Source organism: Thalassophryne amazonica, chromosome 6 (assembly GCF_902500255.1).
Source record: "Thalassophryne amazonica chromosome 6, fThaAma1.1, whole genome shotgun sequence".
NCBI classification, from domain to species: domain Eukaryota; kingdom Metazoa; phylum Chordata; class Actinopteri; order Batrachoidiformes; family Batrachoididae; genus Thalassophryne; species Thalassophryne amazonica.
Window position 1 is genome coordinate 93,972,566 of NC_047108.1, and position 20,682 is coordinate 93,993,247.

Consider the following 20,682-nt stretch of genomic DNA (forward strand, 5'->3'; position numbering starts at 1 on the left):
ATTCTTCGATCCATTTGAATGGTGGTTTTCCATTTTCTTCCACTGCTTTCTGTTTCAGTTGCCCTTTTAAAGCATTTGAGATTATTTTAGCTGAGCACTTTATCGTTTTTTAACTTCTTTATATTTTTCCCCTTTCCAATCAAATTTTTAATCAAAGTACGCAGTTTTTCTTATTTTATTCAGATTTTCAGAGACACATTTACTGCCTTCATTCTTAAATAAGGGCCACCTTTTTGGCACCTGTTTTTTTTTCCACAGAAAGAAAAATGCAAACTGCTGTTTTTTGAACAGCCTAATATTCCTTTTTCTTAACTTTCTCTAAATGTGACCATTTTTTTCTTGATGTTTTGATTTGGAATAGAATGTGCAGTGTTCCAAATGCATTTGCGTGTATGGAAATAAAAGTTATAAAGATTTTGAGCTTCACTGACTTTTTTTAACACACTGCTATTATTTCGAACACAACTGTAAATGCATCTTAACCCAAACCTTAAAGCAGGGTAGCTTAGTTTGCATACATGTTACTGGTCAAAACAACCCACATTAGTGGCTCAGCCTCCTTTTGCTGTCTGGAGTGGTCCCCCTCTGGGCTGTCAGTCCCACACCTCACCCCCCTCACCCCGTGTGCAGGACTCCAGGCTGAGCTCAGCCCCTTCGACTGGAGGCTCGGGTTTATCTGGAAGCAAAAGGAGCCATTCAGGAGCTGCACGCCGCGAGGAGAAGGAAGGCTCCGTCTCCAATACTGGGGAGGAGTGAGGGAGGACCAGGAACAGGAGAGTCAAAGTTTTTTCAGCCTAATTTCAGGATTGTGAGGGTGACTGGGACTCCATGGCGATGATTTGTGCTTTTTGGCTGCTGTTGCTGTGCCAGCTTTTAACCTCATCCTCAGCACAGGTAGGCTGAACAATTGCATCATCCTACAGCATCTTTTGACTTTTTGCTTATGACACTCGAGGCCTGTGAAATAACTCGTGGTTGTGCAGCCTGTGATGATGATGATGATGGTGGTGGTGGCAGACTCTTTCAAGGCCTGGCTTTTTCCATACCTCCAGACCTGATGTTTTCCTATGTTTGCTGTACTTTTTTAAATCAGGTCTGTAGGCCTGTTGTACTCCTGACCTTTGCAGTACTCGATAAGTACTTGATGAAGTTGGGATTATGTGGTCCCTGTACATGTGGAATGCAGAGCTCTGAGGTCGGTGCCAGAGTGCACAATGCCACCTCTGTTGATCCAGGCTCCTTACAGCAGAATCACACAAGCACTTAACTGAGAAAGTCTTCTGCTCAATAACTCCGTTTAGAAGATCCATGGACCAATGATTTATTTTTGTTTCTGCAAATTTTAATTTTGTGCAATTAAAAAGTTTAATGCATGTTTGCATTAAGATGTTATAGCTGCATTATAAAATATATAGTTACAATCGTACCTGTTTGAAATGAACTAACCAAACATTAAACTGTATTTTAAGATTGTCACTACTGCTGGCAAATTATGTAGGATCATGCAAGTTTTTTTTTGTTTTTTTTGCCCAGTACATGCCAAGTAGCCTCCAGTCATCTACACCAATATATATATATATATATATATATATATATATATATATATGGCATCATCCTACAGCAAAACTGGATGGCTGCTTAGATTTTGTCCAGAAAAGGAATGATTTAGTCAAATTGTGTTACAGAGGCCGGGCCCCAGAGGAGCTCCAGGACCACAAGGACCCCCAGGGCCACCAGGGAGAGATGGCGCTGACGTGAGTTCACCGGTCATCAACTGTTTCTGTATTTGAACATTAATGTGACTTAAAAAAAAAAAAAAGATTTTATTTTCACTCCATTATGTCAGTAATAAATATTGCATTGCTCCACATTAAGATCAGCATTAATGTAAATGATGTTTTTATAAGCGTGTTGAGCCTATTGCTGCTAATTATTTGTTCACGACGTGCAGTTTTCAGCCTTTAAAACAATATAATAATGTGTGGAAAAATTTAATTCCCATCCAAGGACTTGTGGACAAAAGTTGTTTTTTAAGCACATAAAGCTAATTAAAATCTGTCTTGTTGAGTTTGATCACATTAACTCCTCCCACAGCTCCTCCTACTGGTGCTTAGTCACACCCATGTTTGCCAGGTAGACAATGTTTTACTTGTGTAACAACTAAAACTAGCTTAAATGAAGAAAAAGCAATGAAAAAGTGCTGAAGCATCAACGATGTGTCTGTTCACGTGAAGCCAATCTGCCTGAATTTTAGTCACGTCACGTTGAAACAAAAACAATCCTGCATGAGTTTGATGTTTTAAGGAATAATGAGATTTACTAAAACCCAAAATGAGACAAACTTTGTACAAGTTGATAAAGAAAAAAAAAACTTTGATCATGCGAAACCAGTTTGGAAATGTTTAGTTTCTTTTGATTTATGTCCACATTTAATAATAAAAAAAACACTGTGTTTGCAGATCAAGAAAGCACAGAATGTTTGAGTTTTGGATAATTTAAGCCACACAGAGGGTCCATTCATACATTCCCCAAACCTATGAGACCATCTAGAGTTTCAGCTCACACCTCCTCTCTGCTCAGTCCGCCTGCTGTGCAAACCAAAGTGACACTTTAATGAAGCAACCAGTCGGCAGCGGCTCGTTTCAGTTGTGTTGGCTCCTCTTCAGTCGCAGCATATAGTGCAGCAGAACTGAAAAAATATGTCAAAGGGTGACGCAAGCACCAAATTTGGCACAAATACACCTTTGACATTACTGTCTTGAAAAGGCAGGGTGTCCACCTGAATTTACAATAATAGGCAGCCAGGTAGGGGTCAATTGAAGATTTACACGGGGTCAAAATATTAAGACCTATACCATATTATTTGTCTGATCATAAAGATTCCAAAAAGGTATAGTTTGGACTATCTATGGCTGGATTCTATGGAGTTATGGGATAAAAATAGCAAAGATGGTGAGATTTCAGTTTGTAGAGAGTCAAAAATTTAAGTTGCTCCAATTTGATAAAAAGTGATGAAAATTATTGGTTGAGGATAATAGGATCAATAAATTGAATAGTTTTGACCATGTTGAATGTTTGGTGTCCACAGTAAAGGTCAAATAATGTTGACATCCACTGGATTCAATGACATATAGCACATGCTACCCTGTCATATGATAACTAAGAATACTTTGCATCACTTTTTGCCAAAATTTGAGCAACTTTATCTTTTGACCCCTGTGCAAAACAATCTGAAATTGGCCTTTCTCATCATTTTTGCTACTTCGTACCCCATCACTCCACAGAATTCATTCATAGACAGTCCAAACTATACCTTTTTTGAATCTTTATGATCAGACAAATAATATGGAATACCTTTCAATATGATTTTTAAATTTTGACCCCTGTGTAATTCTTCAATTGACCTCTACCTGGCTGCCTATTGAAAATTCAAGTGGACACTCTGCTTTTTCAAAACAGTGATGTCTCAGAATTATTTGTGCCAATTTTGGTGCTTGCATCACCATTTGAATGATTCCTCCATAAATATTCTCTTATCCGCTGTGCTAATAGGAACCAGCCAAACTGAAGATTTAACCAGCAGACCTCAGACTTCTTTAGGGCACCAACAAGAATACAGATTGCTAGAGGTGGGCGATACCGGGAATTTTGGTATTGATCCGATACCAAGTAAATACAGGCCTAGTATCGCCGATATCGATACCGATACTTTTTCATATTTAAGCTTCATAGATCCAAAGGATCCAAAAGACCTAGGATAGAATTTCACCAAACATTGTAGGTGACAACAAAATACTTTATTATCACAATCAACATTTTTGTTTAAACAAATATCACTCAACAATCTCCTGAGGTACAAGGTTGACAAACCACAATACAAGGGTGCACTGTTCCATGTTGTGTGACACAGCGCAGCGCTGCTCTTACAGACAGAGAATAGACTTTGATGAATCTGTGTGCGCAGCAGTCAGTGTGTGCTGGAGAGAAAAAAAGCTTGAGTATCGATCTTTTTACACGAGGATCGTTCAATATCAATACCAGTGTTGGTATCAATATTATCGATATAAGGATCGATCCGCCCACCTCTACATATTACTTTCAGAAAACCTTAGACTTTCACTAGGATTGTGAGCAATAAGAAAGTCAATAACCTACCAGAAAGTTCACCAGAAAGACATCTTTCATTTCTCATCACATGAAAATACAAAAATAATGATTTGTGCTCTGTTAGATGGTTCACGTACTCATGTGAGTCCATACTTTGGCTTTTATATTTTTAATGTGCTAAAATTAGACCTAAAGTGCTCAGGGCACAGTGATGCCTCACCTTTTTTCAAAGAATCAGTGCTGCAGATATAATGATACTTGCAGGCTTTTAAACAGTCAAGTTCACTAACAGTAAACCATCAGAATTCATTTTCATAAAATTAGCAATTTTTCCTATATATTTAGTAGGCTTTATACAGGCCCAGAGGCCCATTTGTGCCAGTCCTTTTCTCTGCATTCTCGACCCCCCGCCACCACCCTAACCTTGACCTCTGATCTTGCTCATTGACCAATATTAACCAGAGTCAATCAGATCACTTCTTCTCACCCACTGGCCGACTTATCACATTTGATCAAAGCTGATTTAGGTGTTCTTAAGATATCTTACGAACATTCACATAAACACGTAGCTGCATACAAACATCATTCTGTTCATCATTCAGTCATTCTGTTCTGGAGTTGTTTTGTATTTTGGCTGCCTCCAGCTGCCACAGCAGATCCAGTACACTTGGGATTTGGCACATTGTATGCTGGATGTTCTTCTTGATGCAACACCTGTACATGGAGAAACACATGTACAGATCCTGGTGTTACCAAGTGGTTTCCCTGCCAAGAACTCATCAGGAGTTACTCTGCTTCACTTCTTAGATCTGACACGATCCAGTGTGCTCAAAGCAACACATCTGCACAGTGAAGCAGTTGGAGTAAAAGGAGTGATATCTTGTGTGTATGTGGGGGGTCTATGCACATGTAATGACTGCATGCTGTATTCTGAGTAAACTGCAGGTTTGCTATCATTAACTTGTGACTCAAAATAAAGAGAACTACAATAATCCATGCTATTTATTATTTCAACACTGTTAAAACATCTGTCCCATTTGTGGTCATTTCAAATTTAAAAAGCTAAAAAAGAAATGAAAAAGAGTTTTCATTGCAAAGTGAGATGTGGATTCATTTCTTTGTACTACCTAAACAGCAGCCGGTAACAGTTACAACAATTTTATTTTATGCATTTATTTTTAGCAAAATAGCAGTAACCTTGACAAACTCTAACAGATAGCATATAGGACGTAGAACTTTAGACCTATTTATCAACATGATGGCAGTTATGTCTGTTTAATTAATGCAAGTGAGAGTGTGTGTAAGATTAAATGCAGAGGTCCAAGAATTAAGCCTTGTGGAATCCCTAAACAAATTGAGGTTTCAATTGACCAATGGTGAATAAAAAGTCTGTGGGGTATAGAGCCTTCTCCTACCGTGCCCTACTCTTTGGAACGCTCTACTTTTAAATCAAGACTGAAGACCCACTTTTTTAGACTGTCTTATCATTAATCTGTTCTGTTTTTATGTTTGCTTTGTAATTTGTTTTTATTCTACTGTGTTTTACCTTTTTATTGTGCCCTTTTGATTTTAAATTTTGATTTTAAATTAGTTTGTGTTGTCATAAATTGTGTGTTATGTGAAGCGCCTTGGGGTGACTGTTGTGTGAGATGACGCTATATAAATTAATAAACTGAAATAAATTGATTGAAATTTACTTCAAATTGGCAAGAAAAATATATAGATTCCATTTCTTTAAATACAGTACAAGGACAACCAGTTGACAGCTGTGGACACTGTTATTCCACTTTAATTGTGTCATTGCATTTTAGGAATAAATTAATATTTTGTTTAATGTCATTAACAGGGAAAACCAGGTCCTCCTGGACTGTCTGGAAGACTGGTAAGTATTCAAAGAATAGAATTTATACATACATATTTATTTAGATTTTAATAAAAGTAACAAAACAGTTTGATAAATAACTGATGTCTTCTACTGTCTTTCATAAATATTCACCACTCATCTTACAGGGTCCCAAAGGGAAAGCAGGAATACCAGGATTACCAGGAAAACCAGGTCTGGCAGGATTTCCTGGGATAGACGTAAGTGTTCACTGAACACATAAATCTCACAAGCACGTATATTCCAAACTTGATTTTGTAATTATTTTTAATCATTGAACAAAATTAATGCAATTTCTATTTTCAAATATATTATTGACTGTAGATATACATCCTCTTCAGGGTTTGACAGGTCCAGACGGCCCTGCTGGGAGGGACGGACCTCCAGGGGAAACTGTAAGTGTATTTTGAATTGAATTGTCTTGATTTGTACGACTCCAGTAATCAAACACACTAAAGACAACTTCTCAAAAGACACAAATGCTTTAATTTGGAGGTTCAGTCAATGCAGATAAGTCCTGTGTTTCCCCCGTCAGCCTGGATTTATCAAGGTGGCTCAGCCTATTGGTGAGAACATTTTTAATGAGGATTTGGAATTGGATTATTTCTGCCACTTCCTTAATCCAGCCCGGAATGCTCAGTGCTTCCCACTGATCTGCAAGGGGATGATGATCTGTTTCCCTGATGCTCGGAGATACTCTAAGAAACACAAGAGTTACCACATCGATACTATCAAACTACTGCTACATCTCAGCTGCAAAGTCGCTGTTAAGACAGATGATTCCCCCGGAAAGTCGGCTAATTAGCCAGCCTAATGAGGAAGCATGCGTCAACCAGTGTCCCTAATTACTCAGATTACTACGGTATTATGGCCATCTGACGAACATGAGATTCATCGACACACAGACAAACAGGATCGAGTGGTGGAGTTTGATGCAGCGTAGCAACAAACAGCTCACTAAACCAGAGATAATCAGCTCCATCTCATCTGCATCAACATTAGCGATAACCGCTATTAGTCATAACAGCATGAAGGGCCATATCCTGAGGTACTATGGCACAGAACGAAAATCCAGTATGGGTCACCTTATTTCCCATGTGGCTGGAGCTGGCGTGCACCCAGCACTGGTGGCTTTGGGTCATCCCATTGGCTCTGGCAATGTGAGACTTTGGCAGTGTGTGTGTGTGGGGGGGTGCTGCCATTGTTCACTTCAGTAGGTGGACCCAAGTGGGGCATTGGCCCACTCTCTTTGTGGATTTATGGACCCTAGCTGGTGTTGGTGCTGGGGGGTCACATGTCACCCACCTGCGTGGTGTTCAGGTGTGACCTCTGGTAAGGCAGCTGCTCTATGATCAGTCTCTGGGCTATGTGGCACTGATGTAACTTCTCACAGCTGTTCATGATTCTTAATATCACACACCTCCTTACATCTACCAAATTGTGTACATCGATTCATAGCTTTCCCACATGCATATGCACACGTACATACATGTCACTTAGTATCACTCAGTATACTCCATAACCCGTATAAAATTATGTGCATTCTTTTTCTCTTTTGTTTTTGAATAAGACTTTGAAAAAGTAATCCAATTACTGATTACTCCTTGAAAAAGTAACTTAGTTACTTTACTGATTACTCAATTGTAAAAGTAACTAAGTTAGATTACTAGTTACTTTTTTAGTTACTTTCCCCAGCTGCCGAGAACAACCCTCTCCCATCTCAACATGACGATACTTGTTTTGCCAAAACTCACTTTATAGTCACCCTTTCTTGACTTAAATGAAAATAAATACTTGTTTTATAAAAAGTAAAATAAAGACCTCTTTCTTGACCTCATATTTAACTGTTGACAGCACTGTAACAGTAAAACTTCTAACCTGTTTTTCTATTCTAACCTATTCTAACCAATTTCTAACCTACATTGTTTATAAATGTAACTATTAAATTCTTTCTAACATTTTTCTAACATTTAAATTCTCTCTAAACATTTTACTTGTCAAAATTATTATTATTATAAGTAGTATTAGTAGTTGTAGTAAAAAAAGACTTCAAACTGGACCTTTAATCTAGGGGTGTTGGGGGGCACATCCCTGCCCCACGCCCCCATTCCATCTGGATTCGCCCCTGCTTTGGCGTTTGAGCACAAAGAATGGATAACATTTATTTATGCAGAAAACAGGACCAGATTTACAGGTAAGAAAGTTTTATTGCGTTTTCACATCATGTGGTCCTCAGAAAGAGAGTTTAGGTGCATTTGAGTGGAAAAGGCGTTGTTGACGCCTCGCGGAGGATCAGCTGTTTTTAACGAGCAGATACGAAGCAGCTCAGCTCAGAATTCTATATAAAGGAGGAAAAAAGCATAAAAGTGTCTTTGTAAAGCTCAGTGCAGGTGTGCTGTTGTCAATGCACTTTAGGAGGTGAGGACGAGTCGTAGCTGCTGCAGAAACCCGCGGATGAAAAACTCACAGCTCGCTTAAAGTGTGCAGTTCAGTCGAACCCCGACCCCCTGCCCACGGACCAAGTTTAATGCTGCTATCGACCCACAATGCAAAAATAATAGTAACGCACAGTGACTTGGAGAAGTAACTTTAATCTGATTACTGAGTTGGAACGATAAACGCATTAGATTACTTGTTACTAAAAAAAAGTGGTTAGATTAGAGTAACACGTTACTGGCATCACTGGGAGCTGTTGTATTAAAATTGTATCTATTCTTAAAGATATGACCCAGTTGCGACTCATACCAGAGTAACACAAAAATTCAGTTCTTGCTGCAATCGTACAGGACATGTAAACGGAGTGCAAAGGTGAGTGCAGCAGCAATGGGGTTAAGTTCATCCACGTCATTTTGCATGGACGTTTTTGTAGGTATATCATGAAATTAAACTGTTACCCGTTGAACAGCGTGTGACGATTTGCTGTTATGAAAGTATTTCTCCAGCAGAGCGACGGCTGATGAGCTCTTTATGAGAAAACGTGAGAACTGTGTGACTGTTTGCAGGGATGGTACACAGGTCACAGCAAAGAAAAGGAAGCACTTGCTAATCAAGAGGGCACACTGTGTTTTACACATAGAAGCACAAGCGTCAAAGCAGATTAGCTTTGACGCTTGACTTTCCTCAGTGCTGTTAGCATGATCAGTTGCATCGAAGCAAGACTCCTGAAAGTACTGCAAGTAAAATGGTGTCACAATTCTTTGAAATCAGAGTGGAAATTTGGGTATTCGTGATGCATGAGGATGTTGCAAACAGGTTTGGTGATCAACAATTTTTGAGGAAACTGTTGTCTGTCTACCTGGGCTATATATTTGGAAAGTTCAATAAAGTGAATCTTCCTCAGTGAGTAAGAAGTACATTGGACCGCCATCTTGTTAAAGGAATTGAGTGATGTTATACAACGCAAACAAAGCAAACTGTTCACTTTTTACAACACAAATGTTTGTGGAGGAGAACAGCTAGTTATCCAGTCTACTGGTTAACTAACTACTGATGGCTTCAGTTTCAGAATCGGAACAACGTCACAGCCTTTTTCTGGGTGATAACGGGACAACCGAAAGTTTAAAGTCATTATAATGATATATATTTAAATTCAAAGCACAAAAGGGCAGTTATCCAACTCAGCTCCATGGGTGTAGCCTAGTTCATCTGCCACACTAGCAATAGACTATAGAGTAAAATGTAGCTTATGTAAATAGACTTTTTTTTTAATCATCCCAAAGATAGCTACTATTATGTCACTCAGTTTGGTAACAATAATTTCAAAGCAGAACCCGAAACCAGAATTAAAATGCTGAATGCGCTTGAATGAACAGATTTGGGTAAAAATAAATAAATAAGTCATTCTGGTTTGGGGCTCCTGTTAAATGTGACACTGTTGTTAGGTTTGTGTCTTGTGTTGTTTATCTTCCCACATCCCAGACAACACAAATACAGCTGTGTGTGTGTGTGTGTGTGTGTGTGTGTGTGTGTGTGTGTGTGTGTGTGTGTGTGTGTGTGTGTGTGTGTGTGTGTGTGTGTGTGTGTGTGTGTGTGGTGGGGGGGGGCAAACAAAGGGTGAGTGACAGGGCAGGAGAAAGTGTCACAGAATTTAAAGAGGGAGGATTTCTGGAATAATTGCCAACAGAAACTGAGGTTTCACACCTCCAGAGGAAGGAAGGAGATTGTGCCCACATTCCCATTTGTCTGTACAGAAAATGATGCAAAAACAGTCACCACATTTCTGCAGTTCTCTGTGGAGAGATGGTGTTTAGATCGACATGCTGATTTGAACCTCCCTCCACAATTTTTTTTTTTTTTTTACTTTATATTTTTCAATGTAGCTTTTTCTTTGATTTCTTTTCTGTCATTCTTGCTTCATTCAGAGGATGTTTTTAAAGCCTAGAGACATGTACACTGTAAACTCCAGTGACTGAATAGTGGACAGACAAATAAGTCTTCTCAAAACTACTCAAAAACAATAAATGTAATCATCAAATCATAAAAGGCCATATAATGAAGATAAAAATGCCAAAAAGGCTCAGTGCAAAAAGAAAGTTTGTTTTGCTGTCTGAAACTTATGTCTATCATTTTTGTTGTGAGACAGACTTCCCATTGATTTCTAAGAGGCTGGTTGATGAGATCATCAATGTTTTCCCTTATATATACATACACACACACACACACACACATACATATATATATGTATATATATATATATATATATATATATACATATATTAGGGATGTGAATCTTACAACAACTCACGATTCAATTCAATTCTGATTCTTGGGGTGAGGATTCGATTCAGAATCGACTTTCGGTTGAAAGAGCTCTGAGAAATAGTTATAGTACTTAAAAAATGTTTATGTTTAAGAAAATGCAGCTTTACAAGGTTAATCAAGTGATTCTAAAGATGTAAATTTACTTATCTGCTTTGCTCGTTCAGAGTTGGCTGGCAGTTTAGCGAAGTGATGGAGTGTGCGCTGGTCAGTAGTCAGCAAAGACCGCTGCTTCGCTTCTTTTAGCTCCGGGTGATGCCGTAGCATGTGGTCTTGAGGATTTGAAGTGTTTCCGAAGTACTTGACTTTCATTTTGCAGATTTTGCACACTGCATAAGTCATGTCAAGCTCCTTCTTACGCAGCAAATAATAAAATCCAAAATGCGCCCAAACATTTGCCTTCAGCAAAGACGTTGCTGGCTGAATTAGCTCTTCACCCGCCATGGTAAGCTGCAGCTCACTAATGTTTGAAGCACATTGCCGTTGCCTGACAAATAGTACACGCAGCGAGTAAGTAAGAAAATGTTTTAAAAAATGCTTTTTAAAAATCGATTCTTGAACATTTTGGATAGATTCAGAATCTTAATAAATAAGAATCGCGATTTGGACGTGAATCGATTTTTTCCGACTCTCCACCATCACTTATCTATGTAATGACAGTCATGTCTGGGACGTCTGTGTTTGAGTTGAGGAAATTCAAGAAGAGTTTATGAAGTTATGAGACCGTTGGAAAGTGGTGCTTAACGAGAATGAATGGTCACGGCTTTTTGGTCCTGGTGCTTCTTCTCGTACTGTATGTTTGTGGGTCAAACCTGTGTCAACAGGGTGTCTTTGGTGGTAGGTCTCTCCAGAGAAACATTGGGTATTGGTTACTTTCAGGAGGCATGGAATGAGTCAGTTGTCTGCCAGTGGGGTTGCCAACAAGGACTGACTATCAAGGCTTCTGTAGAAATAATTAAAAAGTTGTTCATTTTTGGCTTTCCTCTCTTCAGGGTGAACCTGGACCTGCTGGGCTGCCTGGACCTCCCGTAAGTACTCCATCATAATATCACTCTGCAACCGGCATCGCTGAGTGAACGGTCCCCCCTAAAAATCGATCCCAACAATGTTCAGTATCAGTTTCATATCTCATGTCATTCTGTTTGTTACAGAAATCGGGCACCGCAGTCTTGTTTGAGGGCGGGCACTAAAGGGGTAAAATATGACACATATGACGTAATATCTCTACTTCCCAGGGACCAACCACGGCATTGTCAATGGGTTTTTGGACAAATTACACGTAAACAAAGTGAAAATGCAAAGAAAAAGTGACGATGTGGTGGAAAGTGGACATGTGTTGCGGTTTGTTTATGACCTGGAGCACAAACATGTCGAGGCGGTTTTTCAGGCGAGGGAACTGAGCTACTAGTAGATTAACACTTACTGACACAACCTCTCCCATCTGCCTCACCTTTTCTTCTCTACTGTGAGCCAAAAAAAACAAAAATACTTTTCGCAACTGCTTCGGTGATTGCAGCCGAAAACAAAACAGTACACCATTTGTCCGTGTTAATTTATGCTGTGTATACATTGTGCAACGGAGCAGATGTCCCCCTAAGTGGTCAAATCCCGCGATATCATGCAGGGTTCAAACGAGACTGCGGTGCCCTATTAGCACAGACTACAGAATTTGGAGATGAAAAATCACTCTCTGCCTTATACTGTGTAAAGAGACAATTTAAACAGTAAACAAAGTGTATATTAACAATTCTTTGAAATTCAAAAGTTTGATTTTTTTTTTTTTTTTTTTTTTTTGGACAGTTTTTGAAGAATTTCAAAGCCTTGTTGGTCTACTTAAATATATATATATATATATATATATATATATATATATATATATATATATATATATATATATTGTATATGCTATTATTATTATTATTACGTTTCACTATATACTGTATGTATCTTGCTGTACCTCAAAATATGACTGCTCCAAAATGAATTAATTTTGTGCTGCATTTCAACTGTTTATATTAAAATGTACAGCTATATTGCTACTGCATTGTTTACACATTTATTTATTTATGGCCATAATTAGCACCTCTCTGCATATGTGACTGGTGAGCGATGTTACAGATTTGATTCAGTCCAAGTCTACGTAGGCTGTGAAAGAGGAGATCCACATCACAGCGTTCACATGTGACAAACCTTCAAAGCTGATTTGATTCAGTGTTACATCATGTGGTGGATATTGACATAAATCTAATCATCCATCCCTTGATGTTTGTGACTTAATTTGGCTTCCTGTGTCTTCCGTAGGGCAGAGGGAAACCAGGAGCTCCCGTGAGTACAGAGCACAAGCTTCAATCCATTTTCATTACATTATATGCAACGTAATGAAAACAACGTATTTGTCTTATTTTTGCATGCTTTTTGTGTTCTTGTATACTCGTACGTGCTGCGTCGTAGTGTTGAGTGTGGACTACAAATGCAAATGTACTGTTCTGTTTCTTTGTCTTCCAGGGTCTACCTGGAACCAACGGATTGCCTGGTGGAGTGGGACCCCAGGGAGCGGCAGTGAGTATCAGTCCGATCTTACCAATTACTGTTCCCGTCGTCGTCATGGCAGAGTGACATCCATCAAATTAAACTGGGATAATCACATAATTGTTGCTCCTGTACTCTCACAAACATTTGTTTAATTCTCTCAGCCAAGAAAATCTCCAGTAATGTCACGTGTGTGCACGCGTGTCAAATAATTCAACTGTTAAAAGTGTTTCTATGCTGATCAAACAATATTAGAATGAAAACCAGGATATCGAACCAGAAATTTTTTTCCCAACTGGTTCATTCCAAACAGAGTATATTAACATTTCTGGTTTTGGGTTCCACCCCAAAACTGACATTCCTGAACCGGTTACAACAAAAAATATCATTCCTGAACCAGTTAATGACATTCCAAGTCAGCTTTGTGACACTGAAAATGCTGTATACTCCAGGCCTGTATGTGGCGCTGTGGCGCTGTCACGATAACCAGAGAAAAACAACAGATCGTGCACACAAGGAGCTAATCAATGTAGCAGCAAGCTACTACTCTCCAAAGGTGTAAACGGAGTAAAATAAAGCCCTTTAAGAGAAAAAGGGTCTGCACGGATCATCTGAGCTGTGTATTTAAAGTGAAGGAGTGTATTCGTGTATTTTTGAAAAACACACGACGCTGTGTTGCTCGCAACCTCGCAGACAAAACGAAAAGGATGTCCACTTTCAGTGAATCAAGTTTAACTATTCAAAAAAATGCCTTTATTCGATTATGTCAGCGTTTTCATTGAAAGGGTGCACAATGGATTCATCAGTGCAGTTTTTGTGGAAATAGCCAGTTTTTCACGGGCTGCGTTCACTCACACAGTCTGTCTGACTGAGGATTTCACTGCCCGTCCGCGCTTATGGTCTGAGAAAGCTCTGAAACGCATAACAACATGACAAAATAAGTAATTGCCCGGGAAAACAGAGAGGGAACACCCTAAATCTGCATGATGGCACAGCACCGTTATGCCATTGCTTAAGGAGAGCCCCGAATGTTAATGCTAGCTGTGTCCAACATTTGCTTTAATGTTCATCTCAGCCCAGCAAAGTGAGCAAAATTAGTGTCGAAAACAAATATTTTTAAGATTAGTAGCCTAAGCCTGATCCCGTCAGATCTCAGAAGCTAAGCAGTGCAGCGTCTGGTTACTTGCAAGGGAGAGACCTCTTTGGAACACCTAGCGGCTGTGTGTGTTTCTCCAGGTGAACCTAGAGTTGCGTCAGGAAGGCATTCTGGCGTAAAACTTGTGCCAAATACCTGTGCAGATCTGCCTCTGTCCGCAGCGGCGACCCCGAACAATAACAGGAGCAGCTGAACTGACAACAAAGTAGCCATCCATCCATCCATTTTCTTCCGCTTTATCCAGAGTCGGGTCGCGGGGGCAGCAGCTCAAGCAAAGTCGCCCAGACCTCCCGATCCACACACACCTCCTCCAGCTCCTCCGGGGGAACCCCAAGGCGTTCCCAAGCCAGCCGAGAGATGTAGTCCCTCCAGCGTGTCCTGGGTCTTCCCCGGGGCCTCCTCCCAGTGGGACGTGCCCGGAACACCTCTCCAGCGAGGCGTCCAGGGGGCATCCGGAAAAGATGCCCGAGCCACCTCAACTGACTCCTTTCAACGTGGAGGAGCAGCGGCTCGACTCCGAGCTCCTCCCGAGTGACCGAGCTCCTCACCCTATCTCTAAGGGAGCCCCCAGCCACCCTGCGGAGGAAACTAATCTCGGCGGCTTGTACTCGCGATCTCGTTCTTTCGGTCATGAGCCAAATCTCATGACCATAGGTGAGGATCGGAACGTAGATCGATCGGTAAATCGAGAGCTTTGCCCCCCTACTCAGCTCTGTCTTCACCACGACGGTCCAATACAGCGACCGCATCACTGCAGATGCTGCACCGATCCGTCTATCCATCTCACGCTCCATCCGTCCCTCACTCGTGAACAAGACCCCGAGATACTTAAACTCCTCCACTTGAGGCAAGGACACTCCACCGACCTGAAGAGGGCAAAGCACCTTTTTCCGGTCGAGAACCATGGCCTCGGATTTGGAGGTGCTGATTTTCATCCCGGACGCTTCACACTTGGCTGCAAACCGCCCCAGTGCATGCTGAAGGTCCTGATTTGACGAAGCCAACAGAACCACATCGTCCGCAAACAGCAGAGACGAGATTCTGTGGTTCCCAAACCAGACCCCCTCTACACCCTGGCTGCGCCTAGAAATTCTGTCCATAAAAATAATGAACAGAACCGGTGACAAAGGGCAGCCCTGGTGGAGGCCAACTTGCACTGGAAACAGGTTTGACTTACTACCGGCAATGCAAACCAAGCTCCTGCTGCGGTCGTACAGGGACCGGATAGCCCTTAGCAAAGGACCCCGGACCCCGTACTCCCGGAGCACTCCCAACAGGGTGCGCCGAGGGACACGGTCGAATGCCTTCTCCAGATCCACAAAACACATGTGGACTGGTTGGGCAAACTCCCATGAACCCTCGAGCACCCGATGAAGCGTGTAGAGCTGGTCCAGTGTGCCGCGACCAGGACGAAAACCACACTGCTCCTCCTGAATCCGAGGTTCGACCATCGGTCGAATTCTCCTCTCCAGTACTCTGGAATAGACCTTACCGGGGAGGCTGAGGCGTGTGATCCCCCTATAGTTGGAACACACCCTCCGGTCCTCCTTCTTAAACAGAGGGACCACCACCCCGGTCTGCCAATCCAGAGGCACTGTCCCCGATCGCCACGCGATGTTGCAGAGGCGTGCCAGCCAAGACAGCCCCACAACATCCAGAGACTTAAGGTACTCAGGATGGATTTCATCCACCCCAGGAGCCTTGCCACCGAGGAGCTTTCTAACCACCTCGGTGACTTTGGCCTGGGTAATGGATGAGTCCGCCTCCGAGTCCCCAGTCTCTGCTTCCTCTTCGGAAGACGTGACGATGGGATTGAGGAGATCCTCGAAGTACTCCTTCCACCGCCCAACAACATCCCCAGTCAGGGTCAACAGCTCCCCACCCACACCGTAAACAGTGCTGGTGGAGAGCTGCTTCCGCCTCCTGAGGCATCGGACGGTTTGCCAGAATCTCTTCGAGGCTGACCGATAGTCCTCCTCCATAGCCTCCCCGAACTCCTCCCAGCCCCGAGTTTTTGCCACTGCGACCGCACGGGCTGCGGCACACTTGGCCTGCCGGTACCTGTCAGCTGCCTCTGGGGTCCCACCTACCAACAAAGATGAGTAGGACTCCTTCTTCAGCTTGATGGCATCCCTTACTTCCGGTGTCCACCACCGGGTTCGGGGATTGCCGCCGCGACAGGCACCAGAGACCTTGCGACCACAGCTACGAGCAGCCGCATCGACAATGGAGGTGTAGAACATGGTCCACTCGGACTCCATGTCTCCAACCTCCCCCGGGATCTGGGAGAAGCTCTCCCGGAGGTGGGAGTTGAAGACCTCGCTGACAGAGGGTTCCGCTAGTGGTTCCCAGAAGACCCTCATGATACTTTTGGGCCTGCCAGGTCTTACCGGCTTCCTACCCTCCCAGCGGATCCAACTCACCACCAGGTGGTGATCAGGCGACAGCTCTGCCCCTCTCTTCACCCGGGTGTCTGAGACACGTGGCCGAAGGTCAGATGATACGACTACAAAGTCGATCATCGACCTCTGGCTCAGGGTGTCCTGGTGCCACGTGCACTTATGGACACCCTTGTGCTCGAACATGGTGTTTGTGATGGACAAACTGTGACTAGCACAGAAATCCAACAACTGAACACCACTCGGGTTCAGATCGGGGAGGCCGTGCTTCCCGATCACCCCCCTCCAGGTCTCACTGTCGCCGCCCACGTGGGTGTTGAAATCCCCCAGGAGAACAATGGAGTCCCCAGTCGGAGCACTATCTAGTACCCCTCCCAGGAACTCCAACACTTGGCGACTGAGCTGGGGAGCAATAAGCAATGCGACCCCAGCTCTCCGCCTCTCCCCGTGGGCGATGCCAGAATGAAGCGTCCAGCCCCTCTCCAGGAGTTGGGTACCAGAGCCCAAGCTGTGCGTGGAGGTGAGCTTGACTATCTCTAGTTGGTATCTCTCAACCTCCCGCACAAGCTCAGGCTCCTTCCCCCCTAACGAGGTGACATTCCACGTCCCAACAGCCAGGGGCTGTGAGCATGGACCGGGCCGCCGGGCCACCCGCCCTGGACCGCCACCCAATCCTCTCTGCACCCGACCCCCATGGCCCCCTCTGCAGGTGGTGAACCCACAGGAGGGCGGGCCCATGTCACTCTTTCGGGCTGAGCCTGGCCAGGCCCCATGGGCTAAGGCCCAACCACCAGGCGCTCGCGTGCGTGCCCCAACCCCAGGCCTGGCTCCAGGGTGGGACCCCGGCTCTGCCATACCGGGCGACGTCATGGTCCTTGATCTTTTACTGGTCATGGAGGTTCTAAACTGCCCTTAGTCTGACCCGTCACCTAGGACCTGTTTGCCTTGGGAGACCCTACAGGGAGCACAAAGCCCTCGACAACATAGCTCCTAGGACCATCCGGGTACGCAAACTCCCCCACCATGATAAGGTGGCAGCTAGAGGGGGAGAACAAAGTAGCCTACAATATTTAATGCTTATGCTAATTGAGACTGCAAAACAGTAGAGGCTCTCTCTCCATGCACATCATGAACGACGGGAAGAAGTGAACCTCACCAGGTCAAATAAACAGAAACTTTTTCAAGAATGAAAAAATTATTGTATTAAATGGTTACTGTTATTTTAAAATACCTTGATGAAAACATACTTACTGAAACACTCATAGCCTGAGAGTTAAATACACTGTTTTTGGATTTGAAAGTGTTGGCCAAATACATCTAAACCCACTCAGGCTATATTGGATTTTTTTTTTTTTTTTTTTTTTAAAGAAATGGGGAAGTTACTGAGATGGGTAGTAGTGTGATGTATTGGGAAACTGTAGCGTGGGGTTCAGTAGTTGTCAATTAGTACATTTCTAGTTTGTCCCCCATCATACCAACCAGCTCTGACCTGCACCTTGTTTTGTGTATCCCACGACTGAGCACAATGAGCTATTATCCACCTTTAGTTGTCTCAGATGCAATTGTCCTCTTATAAGTTATCGCATGTTCTGTCAGTCTTCTTCTGTGCCTTCTGATCCATGTTGATAGAATGACTATAGCATATGGCCACCCCAATGAATCTTTTTTGCTTCAGGCTTCTTCCTGTAAAATGATATAAAACAATTCTTATAATATAAAACAGAGCAAAGGGTTGCTCCTTTGAGTCTGGTCTGCTTGAGGTTTCTTCCTCAAATCATCAGAGGGAGTTTTTCCTTACCACTGTCACCTGTGTGCTTTCTCTGGGGGTTGTTAAGGTTAGACCTTAATTGTGTGAAGCGTCTTGAGGCAACTTTGTTGTGATTTGGCACTATTTAAATGAAAATAAATTGAAATTGAAATTCTTGAGGGTTTGGATATTGAACCTAGTAAGTAAGTCCCTTTGGCTGCTCCCTTGTTTGCACTCGGGGTCGCCACAGCAAATCTAAGGTGGATCTGCACGTTGAATTGGCACAGGTTTTACGCCGGATGCTCTTCCTGACACAACTCCACATTACACGGAGAAATGTGGCAGGGGTGGGATTTGAACCTGGAACTTTCTGAACTGAAACCAAGCACATTAACCACTTGGCCACCACCCCTGCTCAGGGTTTGGATATTGAACCTACTCACATATAATATTTTGGGATTACTTAATTATGATTTGGTGCTTTTTTAACAAATGGAATTGATTGTAATATCTTTATTTTTTTTGGCAAAAAGTTAGCAATTTGACTTCCCTCGTGCTAGCTTAGCACAGCTGACACAAATATTAACAATAGCATAAAGAAAGTCTGTTTGTACTACACAATACCATTGAATGACTGACCCAAAACTGCATTAAAATTTTTATAGAATAGTTTATACTTCAGTTGAGCAGAGGTTTATAAAATTAGATTATGTGGTATGGCTTGGTACCAGCCCACTGTTACCCAATAATAAATTACTAGTTATGTAATGTGACTTTGTTTTTTCTAACCTAATGTTGTATTGCAACTGAATGCAAAGCATTTTGGTCTGTTTTTGAACAGCTTTTAGTAACATTTTATACTCAGAAATGCAGAATTTCAAAACATTACATTATGTGGCACAGCTAGCTAATGTTAGCAGCTTCCCTATTAGACATTAATATTACCAGCAGGTGTACACCATCCCTGCATCCAGATACTATCCAACTGTAGTATGTATTCAAAGTAGGTGAACGAATAGTATGGACACACTTTGGAAAGCAATACACCTCTGCCATCTTAACTGCTCTTTGACCCAGATGTGATGTATGCTGTGAAAATTTCTAGTTTGCATTGGCAAACTTTTAAATGTACCTCATGTAGCTTTGAACAATGCCATGACCCCACGTGGGGAGGGTCCACTAGTCCTAGGATGCACTAGTCCTAAGCTCATTATATTATTTGATGGTGCATATTACCACCCCAAAGTGATTTAAAAGTTCAAATAAATGTAATACTTTCAAATAGCTAACAAGCCAGGTCCAGTTTTGTTCAATTTACAAAAATAAAACATAGAATTCTGCTGACATACACCATTAATCATATTTATAGACAACTGTACTGTTGTCTATAAATCTGTTGAATTGAAAATCAACAAATAATGGTAATTCACCATAACTACATGGGTTTAAGTGTTACACTTTTGTAACAATAGTTACCTACTAACTCCATAACATTCATTCACAGATAGTCCAAACTATACCTTTTTGGAATCATTATGATCAGACAAATAATATGGCATATTTCAATATGCTTGGAGCACTTTTAAATTTTGACCCCTGTGTAATTCTTCAATTGACCCCTTCTTGGCCGCCTATTGAAAGTTCATGTGGCCACGCTGCATTTTTAAAAGAGTAATGTCTAAGGAGTATGTGTGTCAAATTTGGTGCTTGCATCACCATTTGAAGGATCCCTCAGTAAATATTCACTTATCTGCTGAACTATGACACATTTTGCAGTGATGAGAAATGCAGGCAGGAAAATGCACATGTCAGCTGTCTTGCTTGTGTTTAGTAACAGGACCCCTACAGTCAGCTTTACCTCCCTTTGGGGAATTTCCTTCATTTAGTGAATTTTTGTCCATGTCTGGTTTTCTTTTGGTTAGTTATCAGAGTTACCTAATACATTTTTACTAATCTTAATGAAAGAATTAGGTCTAGTCTGGAATAAACTATTACATTTTGGGGAGGGGCCATGTGAAAGGGAGATTTGGAAAATTTTAAAATAAATTATAAACAATTCAAGACTTTGGGGGGGGGGGGGGTGCATTTCAGATACATGTGTTGA

The 20,682-nt window shown here is 42.0% G+C and overlaps 1 protein-coding gene across 1 annotated transcript in view; it reads left to right on the top strand.

Annotated features, from left to right (window-relative positions):
• The first annotated feature begins 642 nt into the window (after positions 1-642).
• The window catches only part of col9a3 (collagen, type IX, alpha 3), a 45,973-nt gene continuing 25,933 nt past the window's right edge, over positions 643-20,682 (top strand). The window contains exons 1-8 of the mRNA XM_034172808.1: positions 643-894; positions 1,686-1,754; positions 5,954-5,989; positions 6,118-6,189; positions 6,331-6,384; positions 11,740-11,775; positions 13,049-13,072; positions 13,253-13,306. Of these exons, the coding sequence (XP_034028699.1) occupies positions 829-894; positions 1,686-1,754; positions 5,954-5,989; positions 6,118-6,189; positions 6,331-6,384; positions 11,740-11,775; positions 13,049-13,072; positions 13,253-13,306 (411 nt within the window). The 5' untranslated portion in view covers positions 643-828. The remainder of the gene's footprint in view (positions 895-1,685; positions 1,755-5,953; positions 5,990-6,117; positions 6,190-6,330; positions 6,385-11,739; positions 11,776-13,048; positions 13,073-13,252; positions 13,307-20,682) is intronic.